The sequence below is a fragment of the Apteryx mantelli genome, chromosome 31 (genome assembly GCF_036417845.1).
Source record: "Apteryx mantelli isolate bAptMan1 chromosome 31, bAptMan1.hap1, whole genome shotgun sequence".
NCBI classification, from domain to species: Eukaryota; Metazoa; Chordata; class Aves; order Apterygiformes; family Apterygidae; genus Apteryx; species Apteryx mantelli.
In genome coordinates, this window is record NC_090008.1 from 3,255,410 (window position 1) to 3,268,035 (window position 12,626).

Here is a 12,626-nt window from a genome sequence, read left to right on the forward strand (position 1 = left end):
GGCAGGGTTTGTACCTCCCGTCGTCCCCCCCCCCCCCCCCGAGGCAGCGTGTCCCCAAGCCCTCGCCCCCCCCCCCCCCGCCCCAGGCTGTGCCCACGGTCCTCGCTCCCCCTTACTGCCTGGCTCTATTTTACCCCTTTTTTGCTGCGTTTTCACCCAAGATGTGTCCCCCCCCCTCGCCAGCCCCCCCTTACAGATCCACGAGACCCTCCAGAGCGGCTTTAATATACATCTATTTATAAGATATATGTACACACAGTTAGCGCGGTCGGAGCAGGTGGGGGCCGTGGGGGGGGGGGAGGTGGCAGGGGCCATCGAAGGGTCCCTGTGTCCGGGCAGGGGACAGCGAGGGGGGGGTGGGGGGGGCCACCCAGCGGTGCCAGTGCCCAGGTTCCCCCCACCCAGGATCTCACCGTGGGGGGGGTGGGGGTGGTCCCGAACAGTCATTTTGCAACAAGAAACACGCACAGGTATTTTTTTTTTGGGGGGGGGGAGACGTGGTCCCTGTCCTGGAGACAATAAATAGGGGAGGAGGGGACACGGGGACACGGGGACACAGACGAGCCGGCGGCCGCACACAGGCGCTCTGCAGGTTTTAGCTTTTATTAAATAAAATATATTAACATAAACTCTCTCCGGTGCCCCCCCCCCTCGCTAGCCCTTCCCCTTCCCCCCCCCCCCCCCCGGTTAGTAGCTAGAGCTGTTGAACCCCAAATAACCCTCTGTAACCCCATCGGTGGGGGCTGTGCCCGTCTCCCCCCCCCCCCTCCCCAGCATCCCCAGTCCAACGCCCTCCCCTCCCAGTATAGCACTGGGGGGGCCTGGGAGCTCCCCCCCCCCATAAGTCAGTGTGGCTGGTTGGGGGGGGGGGCTCTCCCATTGCACTGGGTGGGGGGGGAATGAGGGCACCAGGGTGCTGGGGAGGGGGGGGTCTGGGGTTGCCCCCCCCCCCCCAAAACTGAACATCGCTGCCCCCACGCGGGGGGGGGTCACCTCTCACTGCCCCCTGCCACCGTCACCTCCTCCACTCCAACCCACTGCTACCCACAGCCCCGTTTGGGACGGGGGGGGGGGGGGCACAGTACATCCCCCCTCCCCCGAAAGGCCTGAGGCCTGACAAACTCAGTCCACCCTCCATCCTGTCTTGGGGGGGGGAGGGTCAGCAAAGAACCCCCCCAAGCCCCTTCAATCCTGCTCTCCTCTATCGCAACGTGCCCTGTCCTTCGTCCCCTCCCCGCGATGTCCTGTTGGTCCCTGTCCCCCCACCCCTGGCACTGGCTTTGGGGGGGGGGGTCCCAATGCCTGCCCCCCCCTTCCAGCAATGTTTTTTTTGGGGGGGGGGGGTCCCTTGGAATAGCAAAGCCCCCCCCCCCCCCCAACACACACACGCACACGCACGCACACGCAGAGCCGCCCCGGCCCCAGCCCGGCCCGGGGGGGCGCTAAGACTTTGTTAGTGCCCGTGCCTGCCCCCCCCGCCTGCCCGCGCCCCGGGGCCGGAGAGGCGGCAGGGGGACACGGGGGCCGCAGCCTTCCTCCTCCTCCTCCTCCTCCTCCTCGTCCCCCCCCCCTCAGGCTTTCTTGGGCGGGGGGGCCAGTTTGATGATCTCCTCTTCTGAGGGCTGCCGGATGATGTCTGCCGAGACACGGTGGGGGGGTCAGTGGCGCCTGTCTCCCCCCCCCCCCCTTGCCAGAGGGACCCCGAGGTGTCGGGGGGACCCTGGGCCAGCTTTGGGGTCCTGGCACTGCCCTGGGGGTCCTGGCACTGTCCTTGGGGACAGGGGGGTCCCTGGTACTGCCCTGGGGGTCCTGGCACTGCCCTGGGGGATGGGGGGGTCCCTGGTGCTGCCCTGGGAGTCCTGGCACTGCCCTTGGGGACAGGGGGGTCCCTGGTACTGCCCTGGGAGTCCTGGCACTGCCCTGGGGGACAGGGGGGTCCCTGGTGCTGTCCTGGAGGTCCTGGCACTGCCCTTGGGGACAGGGGGGTCCCTGGTGCTGCCCTGGAGGTCCTGGCACTGCCCTGGGGATCTTGGCACTGCCCTTGGGGACAAGGGGGTCCCTGGCACTGCCCTGGGGGTCCTGGCACTGCCCTGGGTGACATGGGGGTCCCCTGGTGCTGTCCTGGGGTCCTGGCACTGCCCTGGGGGACAAGGGGGACCCTGGCACTGTCCTGGAGGTCCTGGCACTGCCCTTGGGGACAGGGGGGTCCCTGGTGCTGTCCTGGAGGTCCTGGCACTGCCCTTGGGGACAGGGGGGTCCCTGGTGCTGCCCTGGAGGTCCTGGCACTGCCCTGGGGATCTTGGCACTGCCCTTGGGGACAAGGGGGTCCCTGGCACTGCCATGGGGGTCCTGGCACTGCCCTGGGTGACATGGGGGTCCCCTGGTGCTGTCCTGGGGTCCTGGCACTGCCCTGGGGGACAGGGGGGTCCCCGGCCCTGGCCCGGGGCGCGGCGAGCTCTCACCTTTGTACTTTTTGGCGCTGGGGATGCGGGTGAGCTTGGTGTCCACCTCGTCCTCCTCGGAGATCTTGAGCACCTGGGTGCGGTACTGCACCACCATGGTGAGCAGGTCGGGCCGGCGGGAGATCTCGAAGATGTGCTCGATGTAGGACAGGTTGTCTGCGGGGCGACAGGCGGCGGCGCCTGAGCGGGCACACCCGCACGCGCGCACACCCGCACGCGCGCACAAGCGCCCGCGGGGGCCTCCTCGCCCGCGCGCCGGCCCGTCTGTGGCACGCGAGGGGTGGCTGCGTTGCACGTGCGTGTGTGTGCACGTGCTCGCACACGCGTGTGCCTGCCTGCCCGAGCGTGTGTACGTTGTGTGTGCGGGGGTGCCTGTCCGGGCGGGTGTGCGCACACCTGCACACGTGTGTGCGCACCTCCGCGCCCCTGTGCACGGCCCTGAACGCTGCGTGCCCACGCGTGACCCCCCCCCCCCCGTGTCTGCACCCGCTCGTGGAGGGGGTCAGTTGTGTGACGGGGACAGGGACTTGGATGGGGCAGGGGACAAGGGATGAGGACAAGAACAAGTGCAGGACACAAGGACCATGACGGGGACAGGGCTGGGACAGGGGACAGGAGCGGGGGACAGGGACTGGGACTAGGGACACAGATGGAGGCTGGGACAAGGTCTGTGACAGGGATCAGGGCAGGGATGGGGACCAGGACAGGGACAGGAATTGGGGACCAGGACAGGGAACAGGGATCAGGACTGAGGCAACCCCATCAGGATGGGGTGGCAACAGAGAAAAGGACTGGGACAAACAGGGGACAGGGACTGAGACAGGGACTGGGAGCAGGACAGCAACAGGGGACAGGGCAGTGATGTGGACCAAGGCAAGGGGCAGGGGACAGGGATTGGGGCAGGGGACAGGGACAAGGAGGGGGACCAGGACAGGGGCAGGGATTGGGGCAGGGGACAGGGACACAGATGGGGACAGGCACAAGGATGGTGACCAGGGCAGAAGACAGGGATTGGGGCAGGGGCCAGGGACAGGGATGGGGACAAGGGCAGGAGACAGGGATTGGAGCAGGAGCCAGGGACACAGATGGGGCCAGGCACAGGGAGGGGAACCAGGGCAGGGGACAGGGATTGGGACAGGGGCCAGGAATCAGGGATAGGGAGCGGCTCACCCTTGTCCAGCTTGCTGTGCTTCTCGAGGAAGGCGAACCAGTCGTGGCTGGTGGCCATGGCCTCGCTCTTCTCGCTGGGGATGTCCTCCTTGCACGCCGACTTCAGCTGCTCCAGGTCCTCGGCCGTGATGTTCTGCGCCAGCTCCTCCAGCAGCCTGCGGTACTCGGCCATGGCTGGCCACAGGCACCCGCGTGACGAGCTGCCCGGGCCTCAGCCCCCCGCGGCCCGGGCCCACGTGCCGCCCCGCGTGCCCGGCGCAGCGCATGCCCCCCCCACCGCTGGCCCGTGACGTATGTGACGCTCATGGGATGTGACAGGGGCCGGGGCCGCGCTGAGCCCGACTCGGTGCCGTCAGCGCCCACTTGGCTGCACGCTCGCCCGGGGGCTGGCGCCGCTCCCCCCCCCCGGCCTTGCACGGGGGCTCCTTGCACGCTCACCCTGGCCTTGCACAGACCCCCCCCCTTGCACGGTGCTCCTTGCACACACACCCTGGCCTTGCACAGACCCCCCCCCTTGCACGGTGCTCCTTGCACACACACCCTGGCCTTGCACACACCCACCCCTTGCACAGAGCTCCTTGCACGCTCACCCTGGCCTTGCACAGACCCCCCCCCCCTTGCACGGTGCTCCTTGCACACACACCCTGGCCTTGCACACACCCACCCCTTGCACAGAGCTCCTTGCACGCTCGCCCTGGCCTTGCAGACACCCCCCCACACCGAGCTCCTTGCATGCACACGTTGGCCTTGCGCACACTCACCCCTTGCACACTGCTCATGCATGCACACGGGGGGGGGGGGGGTGTCAGGCTTGAGCCTGTCCCCGTCCCTGGGTCCCTGTCACCCATCTCCTGTTGCGCCTCGGTCGCCGTGGCAACCACTGCCCAGGGATGCGGTTGCCGTGGCGATGATGCACCCTCCCTTTGGGTGTGTCCCCTCCCCCCCCCTCAACACACACCCCAGCACCCGCGGGTGCCCCCAGGGCCAGGACACACACACACACACACACACACACATGCACACACACCCCTTGCAGGGTGCAGGGACACGCACAGGGACACGCATGCACACACGTCATTTGGCAGGGACGGGCGCAAAGCACATGCTGCTGGGCACAAGCGCACAGGCACACGCACACACACACACACACACACACGCGCGGCACCAACACACCTGCTCTACACACCCCACGCCACACCTGCACGCTGCCAGGCACAGCCGCACGCGCGCACACCTCCCCGCCGCGGCGCACACCCCGCACGTGCACGCATGCGCGCACAGCCGCCCACACCCCCGGCACCTGTGTACACACACACACACACACACACACGATCACCCCCCGGGCTGCCGGAGCCACTGCCAGACACAGGCGCATCAAGGTCCCCCCCCCCACCCATCACCCTGGGGTGCCCTGGCTGCAGTCCCCAGCACCCTGCACGCCGTCCCTACCGCAGGGTGCCATCTGTGCCATCCCCGCCCTGGGGTGCCCTGGCTGCTGTCCCCACCAGCCCGGGTGCTGTTCCCACCCCAGGGTGCCCCAGCTGCTGTCCCCACCCTGGGTGCCACGCGTGCCGTCCCCACCCAGCACCCTGCACGCTGTCCTCACCCCAGGGTGCCACGCGTGCCGTCCCCACCACCCTGGTGCCATACCCAGCCGCAGGGTGTCCCAGCTGCTGTCCCCACCCGGGGCGGGGGGGGGGGGGGGGTCTGTCCCCACAGCCAGGTGCCAGCTCGGGGCCCGGGGGGGGGGGGAGGGGACACGACAGGGGCCCCCCCGCTGGGGAGGGGCCCAGCCCCCTCTCCCGCCTCCATTCACAGGTCCCATGCAAATAGGCTCATGAATATGCATGAGGGGCGTGGCCCCCCGGGGGCCCATTCACAACGCCGTGGGCTGGGGACACCCCCCGCCCCCTCCGGACACGCAGGGAAGGGGGGGGGGGTACGGATGCACTGACCCCCCCAACCCTCCCACGAGGCTTCCCCCAGTACTATGGGGGGGGGGCAGGACTCCTGGGTCCCCTTCCTGGTGGGGGGGGCCTCACAGTTGGGGACAAGGACCTCCCCACACACACACACACACAAAACCATGGTCCCCACATGCCAGCTTGGGGGGGGGGGGCCATGGGTGCCCCCTCCCCTGGGGTCCCAGCGCCTGGGGGGGGGCAAAGCAATGGGGTCCCCACACCGGGGGTAACCATGGCCTGCCCCCCCCCCCGGCCAAGCTGCTTAGCCGGTGCTGGGGGGGGGGGGGGGGACACGGGGGCTCGTGACCCCGTTTGGGCCCACGTAATCCCCCGCCGGCGCTGCCCTAAATCCCACGGCGGCGCGGGGGGGGGGGGCAGCAGGATGCGGGGGGGGGGCAGGATGGCGGCTCCCGGCCCGGCGCTTTCCTTCCTCCCTTTGTCTGCCTCGCTCCGTCCATCGCGGCTCGCACAGGTGCGCGCGAGGAGGGGGGAGGCTTTGGGGGGGGGGCACGGAGCCGGACGCCTGGGCCCCTCTGCGGGGTTTGGGGGGGGGGGGGAGGGGGGGACACACGCTCCCGGCGATGGGAGCCAGGACGCCTGGATTCAATCACAACCCTTGGCAGGAGGGGAAGGGGAACCTGCCCCCCACACACACACACACCATGATTTTGGGGGGTGCCACAGTCGCACGGGGGGGGACGACGACAAGAGGCTGATGCCGAGGGGCCCCCGAGGATGGGGGGGCCCCAGGGAGCTGGGGGGGGGGGGAACAGGGCCGAGATCCGGCGCAGCCGGAGCCGCTCGGCCGGGTCGGATTTCCTGCGGCCAGATGGAAATAATCGGGCCTGGGAGGAGGCGGCGAGGCCATCGCTGCCCCCGTCGTCCCCCCCCCATCCGTCCCTTCCCCTCCATCGGCCCCCTCCCTCCCTTCTCCTTCACCTTCCTCCCCTCTTCCCTCCATCCCTCCTTCCTCGCTCCCTCCATCCCCGTCCTGCGTCCTTTAGTCCCCCCCATCACTCCCGCTCCCCCCCCCCCCAGAACAAAAGCCGAGGGGGACAATGGGCCGAGGGACAATGGACCTTTGTGCAGCCGGGGGACAATGGCAGCGCTGACACGGCGGGACACGGTCACCCTGCCCCCCCCTCCCCCCCCCCCCGGGGAAACTGAGTCACGCCTGGAGCAGGACCAGGCTCGTCCCGCTGCTGGGCTGCCTGGGCCGTGCACCGAGTTGGTGGGGGCTCAGCCCGGATGGCGGCCACAGGGCGGGCGGGGGTGACAGATGGCCGTGCCCGCTCCCCCCCCCCCAAATGTCCCCCCCCCCGGAAAGGAGGGCAGCGAGGTGCAGTGGTCGGAGCAGGAGGGGCTCGGGCAGCAGCAGGATGCCTGGGTGCACCCCCACCCCGAAAGGAGCCCGGGGGGGGGGGCGATGGAGGCGGCTGCGGGGGGGGGGGGGCAGCTCACGCCTCCCCCTGTGCCTCAGTTTCCCCTGTCCTGTGGGATGCAAGGAAGCGGCTGGAGGCTGCCGGGGGGGAGGGGGGTGAGGGTGGGCTGGCGGCACCCAGCACCCACCCAGAGGCGCCCGGAGCTGCAGGGCGCAGCGGCGCCGGGATTGCGCTGGCCTCAGCACCGGCGTCGTGCCAGCGCCGGCCCCGCAGCCCACGGGGGGGGTGAGGGGGGGGGCTCGCGTGGGGCCCCGAGGGTGCAGCCTGCCCCGGGTGGGGGTGGGGGGCTGCTGCCTCCTCCTGCCGCCCCGCGCTCCCGGGAACCGCCATGGCGCCACATCTGGGGCACATCTGGAAGCCAGCTTCCCGCGGCCCTGTCCCGGGCGAGATGCCGGCAGGGAGGGAGGGTGCCCAGGCGTGCGAGGCCCCCCCCCCCCCCGGGGCGCTCAGTGCCCCCCCCCAGCAGTGTCACTCGGGGGGTGTGTGTGTGTGTGCGTGGGGGGGGGGGCACGTGGCACTGTTTTGGGGAGAGCAACATGCTGGGCGGCAGCCAGCCACCCCCCCCCCAAAAACCTCGTGCCTCAGTTTCCCCCTTGGGTCCGTCTGGCCTCCGGGCGCTGCCGTGCCCGGAAACGCCGGGCACAAGCCGGGGGGGGGGGAAATGATCCGTGTGCCCCCCCCCAGCCCTCCCCTTCCTTGGGCCGCGGGGCGGAAGAGGCGGCTCCGGCGGCCCCGACGCGGCCCAGTTCGGCCCCTCGGGTCGGCCCGGCCCAGGGGCACGTGGCTTCCTCGCGCTTCCCTTTCCCCTCGCATTCCTCCGTCCTCCTCTTCCTCACTCTCTCCCCCCCCCCCTTCCTCCACCCCCAGGGCCGGCCAGGGGGGGGCTCGGGTGCCCCGGCGCCGCGCAAGGGTGGCGGGACCCGTTGCCACCGTCGGCCATCACTGTCCTCGCCCTTCCCGGAGAAGCGGGCACCCTGGCCGGGGGAAACTGAGGCACGGAGCCGACGCGAGTGTCCCCATCACGCTCCTGTCCCCCCCCCCCCAGTGCTGCCACTCGCCCCCGGCCCCCCCCCGTGTCGAGGTGGGCGCCCCGTCCTGCCAGGGCACCCCCAGCGGGTGGGCAAGGGGGACTTGTGGGGACTGGGTGGCATCGAGGGGACCCGGTGGAGACGGGGGACCGGGTGGCACCGTGGGGACTGGGTTGAGATGGGGGATCGTGCTGGTATCAAGGGGACCAGGTGGCATCAAGGGGACGGGTGGGCATCAAGGGGTCCCAGTGGACATGGGGAACCCCAGGCTGGCGTCGAGGGGACCAGGGGACACCAAGGGGACCAGGTGGCATTGAGGAGACAGGGTGGAGATGGGGGGACTGGGCTGGCATCATCCCTGGTGGCACCATGGGGACTTGGGGGGAGATGGGGGACACACCCAGCGCCCCGGGGTACCAGGAGGCATCAAGGGGACCGGGTGGACATGGGGGACCAGGCTGGCATTAAGGCAACAGGGGGGCATCAAGGGGACAGGGTGGGGATGGGGGACCTTGTGCCCCACTGGCCCCAGGTGACATCGAGGTGACCAGGTGGAGATGGGTGACACTGTGCCCCCCTCTACCAGGTGGCATCAAGGGGACCAGGTGGAGATGGGGGACAGGGCTGGCATCAAGGGGACTGCGTGGACATGGGGGGGTCCCATGACCGGGTGGCATCGAGGGGACCGGTGGGGATGGGGGCCCTGTGCCCCACTGGCACCGGGTGGCACCGAGGGGACCGGTGGGGATGGGGACCCCCCCCGGTGCCACCCAGGGGACCCTGCCATGAAAGCAGGGGTGCCGGGAGGGGACCCGTGGGGTGACACGAGTGCGGGGGGGGCTCAGCGGCTCAGCCCCTGCCCCCCCCCCAGCCGCGGGTGGGTCACGAGTTCGGGCCCCCCCCGCGGGCACCGGGGCGAAAGGGGAAGTGGAAGGGGCAGAGGGGACCCGGGGGTGGCGTCGGGGGGGGGGGGCTGGCACCCCCCGGTGACACTGGGGGGGGGGGGGCACCCTCCGCCGTTAACCCCTTCCCGGCCGGGCCGGGATGTGCTGGACGGGGGTGGGGGGACGACAGGGCTGGGCGCTGCCCGGGCACCGGGGGCATTACCGGAGGGGGGGGGGATCTCCACCGGGGGGGGGCACCTTTACCGGGTGGGCATCTCAACCGGGGGGGGGGGTTTCCACCGAGGGGGGACCGCTACCCTTACGGGGGAGGGGCATCGCCAACGGGGGGGGGGATTACCGGAGGGGGGGGGTTCGGGCGGGGGGGGGGTGTTACCGGGGGGGGGTTACCGGAGGGGGGTTACCGGAGGGGGGGGGCATCCCGGGGGCTCTGCGGGGCGGCGCGTGCCCGGCGGGGGGAAAGGGCAGGATTGGGAGCGCCGGTACCCGCGGGCGGCCGCGCCCGGCACCGGGGAGCGGGAGCGGGAGCGGGATCGGGATCGGGAGCCGGCGCCCCCGCGACGCTCCGCACTTACCGGCGCGGTGCCGGTGCCGGTGCCGGCGGCGGGGCCGGGGCCGGTGGCGGGCGCAGGCGGTGCCGGTGCGGCCGCTCGGTGCCGCGCTCCTGCCGCTCTGCCGGCGCCGCGGGAGGGGCCGGAGCGGGCGGGGCCGGTGCCGCCTCCCCGCCCGGGGCCGCCCCCGGGGCCGCCCCCCGCCGCCGCCGCCGCCCCCGGCACCCGCACCGGGGCCGCCGCGCCGGGGCCTCCCGGGGCCGCGCTGCCGCCGGGGGGCGGCGGGGCCGCGGTGAGTGTGAGTGGGGGCGTGAGTGTGACTAAGGCACGAGTGTGAGTGGGGGCGTGAGGGGCGACTGCGAGTGGGGGGCGTTAGTGAGCAGCGCGTGTGAGTGGGGGTGCGAGTGGGGAGGGGGGGTGATGAGGTGAGTGCGATGAGGCACGTGAGTGGGGGCCTGAGGGGTGAGTGGGGAGGGTGAGTGGGGGTTGGGTTTGAGTGGGGCGTGTGACAGGCATGAGTGTGAGTGGGGGCGTGAGTGAGAGGGGCTGTGGGGTGAGTGTGAGCGAGGCCTGAGTGTGAGTGGGGGGTGAGAATGAGTGAGGGGTGGAGGGGCGAGCGTGAGTGGGGGGTTGTGAGGGGCGAGTGTGAGTGGGGACTGAGGGGCAGTGTGAGTGGGCGTGGGTGTGCCAAGGGCTGAGCGTGAGCAGGGTGTGAGCGTGCAGGGGGCGCGGGTGTGACTGCGACTGTGCCGACCTGCGGTTGTGCGGTGGTGAACCCTTCTGGGTGCACGGTTGTGGGGTGACCAGGCAAGAGAGATTACAGCGTGGGAGTGGTTGTGCGAGCGAGATTCCAGTGCAGGAGCAATTGTGCGAGTGCGAGTGCGATGCTGGGGTGATTGTGCGAGCAAGATTGCAGCGTGGGGGTGGTTGTGCGAGCGAGATTCCAGTGTAGGAGCGATTGTGCGAGTGCGAGTGCGATGCTGGGGTGATTGTGCGAGCAAGATTGCAGTGTGGGGGTGGTTGTGCGAGCGAGATGCCAGTGTAGGAGCGCTTGTGCGAGTGCGAGTGCAACGCTGGGGTGATTGTGCAAGACTGCAGCATAGGGGTGCTTGCATAAGTGTGAGCGCGGTGTGGGGCGACTGCACAGGGGATGCAAGCAGCAACACCTTGTGCAGGTGACTGCGCGAGTGTTGTCACAACGCGGCCTTGACTGTGCAAGACACGCGAGCGTGAACGCAGCACGGGGCTGATTGTGGGGGGGGGTGTGAGTGGGGCCATCGTGCGAGTGCGACGGCAGCGTGGGGCTGATTGTGGGACGATCGTGCGAGGTGCGGGGGGGGGGGACCGCGTGAGACGCGAGCGTGAATGCGGCGCGGGGGGGGGGTCGTCGTGCGAGCGAGCTTGCAGCGCGGGGGTGACGGCGGGAGACACGCAAGTGCGATGGCAGCGCGGGGGCGGCTGTGCCAGTCTGAGCGTGAGTGCGGCTTGGGGGGGGGGCGAAGGTGCGAGGTGTGCGAGGGAGCCTGCAGCGTGGGGGGGGGGGCAGCTGGGGCCCTGGTGTTGTAGGGTCTCCAGCCACGGGCCCCCCCCCGCTCTGTCACACCCCCCCCCGCAAGGCCCCGGGGTGGGGGCAGAAAGAGGAACTGGCTCAAACTGGTCCTTTCACTTCCCCCCCAGACCGGGGCGCTGGCACCCTCGGGGGGGGGGGGGGACCCGGCTGGTCCCCCCCCCCCCGGGGGTGGGTGCCTGGGTGGGAGGTGAGCGTGCAAGGCCACGTGCAGGGGGTGTGAGGGTGCCCAGGCGCTGCGGGTGTGCAAGGCCATGTGCAAGGGCTGCAGGTGTGCACAGGCGCTGCGGGTGTGCAAGGCTGTGTGCAAGGGGTGTGGGTGTGCACAGGGGCTGCGGGTGTGCACGGGGGCTGCGTGTGTGCAAGGCCACGTGCAAGGGCTGCGGGTGTGCACAGGGGCTGCGGGTGTGCACAGGGGCTACGGGTGTGCAAGGCCGCGTGCAGGGCGTGTGGGCGCGCACAGGGCGCGTGGGGCGGTGTAGGGGCACGGGTGGGTTGCGCGTGCGAGCGTGCGGGGCCCTGCGAGTGTGTGAGGGTGCGTGCAGGAGGGCGGCGGGTGTGCAAGGGTGCGCAGGGCACGCGCACGAGGATTTGCGGCTCTGGCAAACGGCCCCGGGGCTGGACCAGGCTTCGGGCACGTTACACACAACCACGCCTGGCCCGGCACACTCGGACACGTGTGTGCGTGTTCGCCTGTCCCCGCGCACACCCCAACACGCTCGCACAGGGTCACGCGCCTGCCCTACACCCTGCTAGTGGCGGTCACTCGCCGGAGGCCTCGGGGACAGGGACATCACCCCCAGGGAAGCGCCACAGCTGGGGCCATCTGCGGGGGGGGACCCAGCACACCCACCCCCGTGGGAGACCCCCCCCCTCCTTCTGCAGGTGTCCCCGTCCCCACAGGCGTGTCACCGTCCCCTGGGGTGTCACCGTCCCTCCCACCTGCCCGGGTGCTTCCCCTTAGCGAGACCTGGGAAAACCCAGGGAAACCCCAGCGCCTCCGGCACCCGGCACCGGGGAGTCGCACGGGGGGATCTCACACGGGGGGGATCTTGCACAGGGGATTTGACACAGGGGGATCTGGTGGGGGGGGGATCTCTCAGGGAGGACGTTGCACGGGGGGGGGGGGGGGGGTCTCGCACGGCGATCGTGCGCGAGGCAGCTGGAGCAGGGGCTCTCCCGTGGGGATTTTGCATGGAGGGTTTTTGCGTGGGGGGATCTTGCGTGGGAGATTCCCCCCACACACACACTCCGGGGAGCCTGCGCAGGGATCTCCCTGGGGGATTTTGCATGGGGGGGGGATCTCATATTGGGGGGGGGGATCTCTCAGGGGATGTTGCACAGGGATCTTGCTTGGGGGTGATTTACACGGGGAAATCTTGCACGAGGGATCTCACGGGAAGGGGTTTCAGGAGGGATCAGGCACAGGGATCCTGCAGGGGACCATGCCCGGGGCCAGGGTCCTTTCCAGCCCTGTCCCCCCCCCCGCACCCTGTCCCCCCCCCCCCAGCAACGCTGCCTGGTTCCTTGGGGTCTTTAA

General features: G+C 70.6%; 1 protein-coding gene across 1 annotated transcript; it reads right to left on the reverse strand.

Moving 5' to 3' along the window:
• Positions 1-1,539: 1,539 nt before the first annotated feature.
• On the reverse strand, positions 1,540-9,624 carry PEA15 (proliferation and apoptosis adaptor protein 15). Its single transcript, XM_067313286.1, has 4 exons — positions 9,544-9,624; positions 3,633-3,806; positions 2,463-2,618; positions 1,540-1,636 (listed from the first exon to the last, which is right to left on the reverse strand). Exons 2-4 carry the CDS (start codon positions 3,802-3,804, stop codon positions 1,572-1,574), a joined length of 393 nt encoding a protein of 130 aa, XP_067169387.1. The 5' UTR covers positions 3,805-3,806; positions 9,544-9,624; the 3' UTR covers positions 1,540-1,571.
• Positions 9,625-12,626: the final 3,002 nt, after the last annotated feature.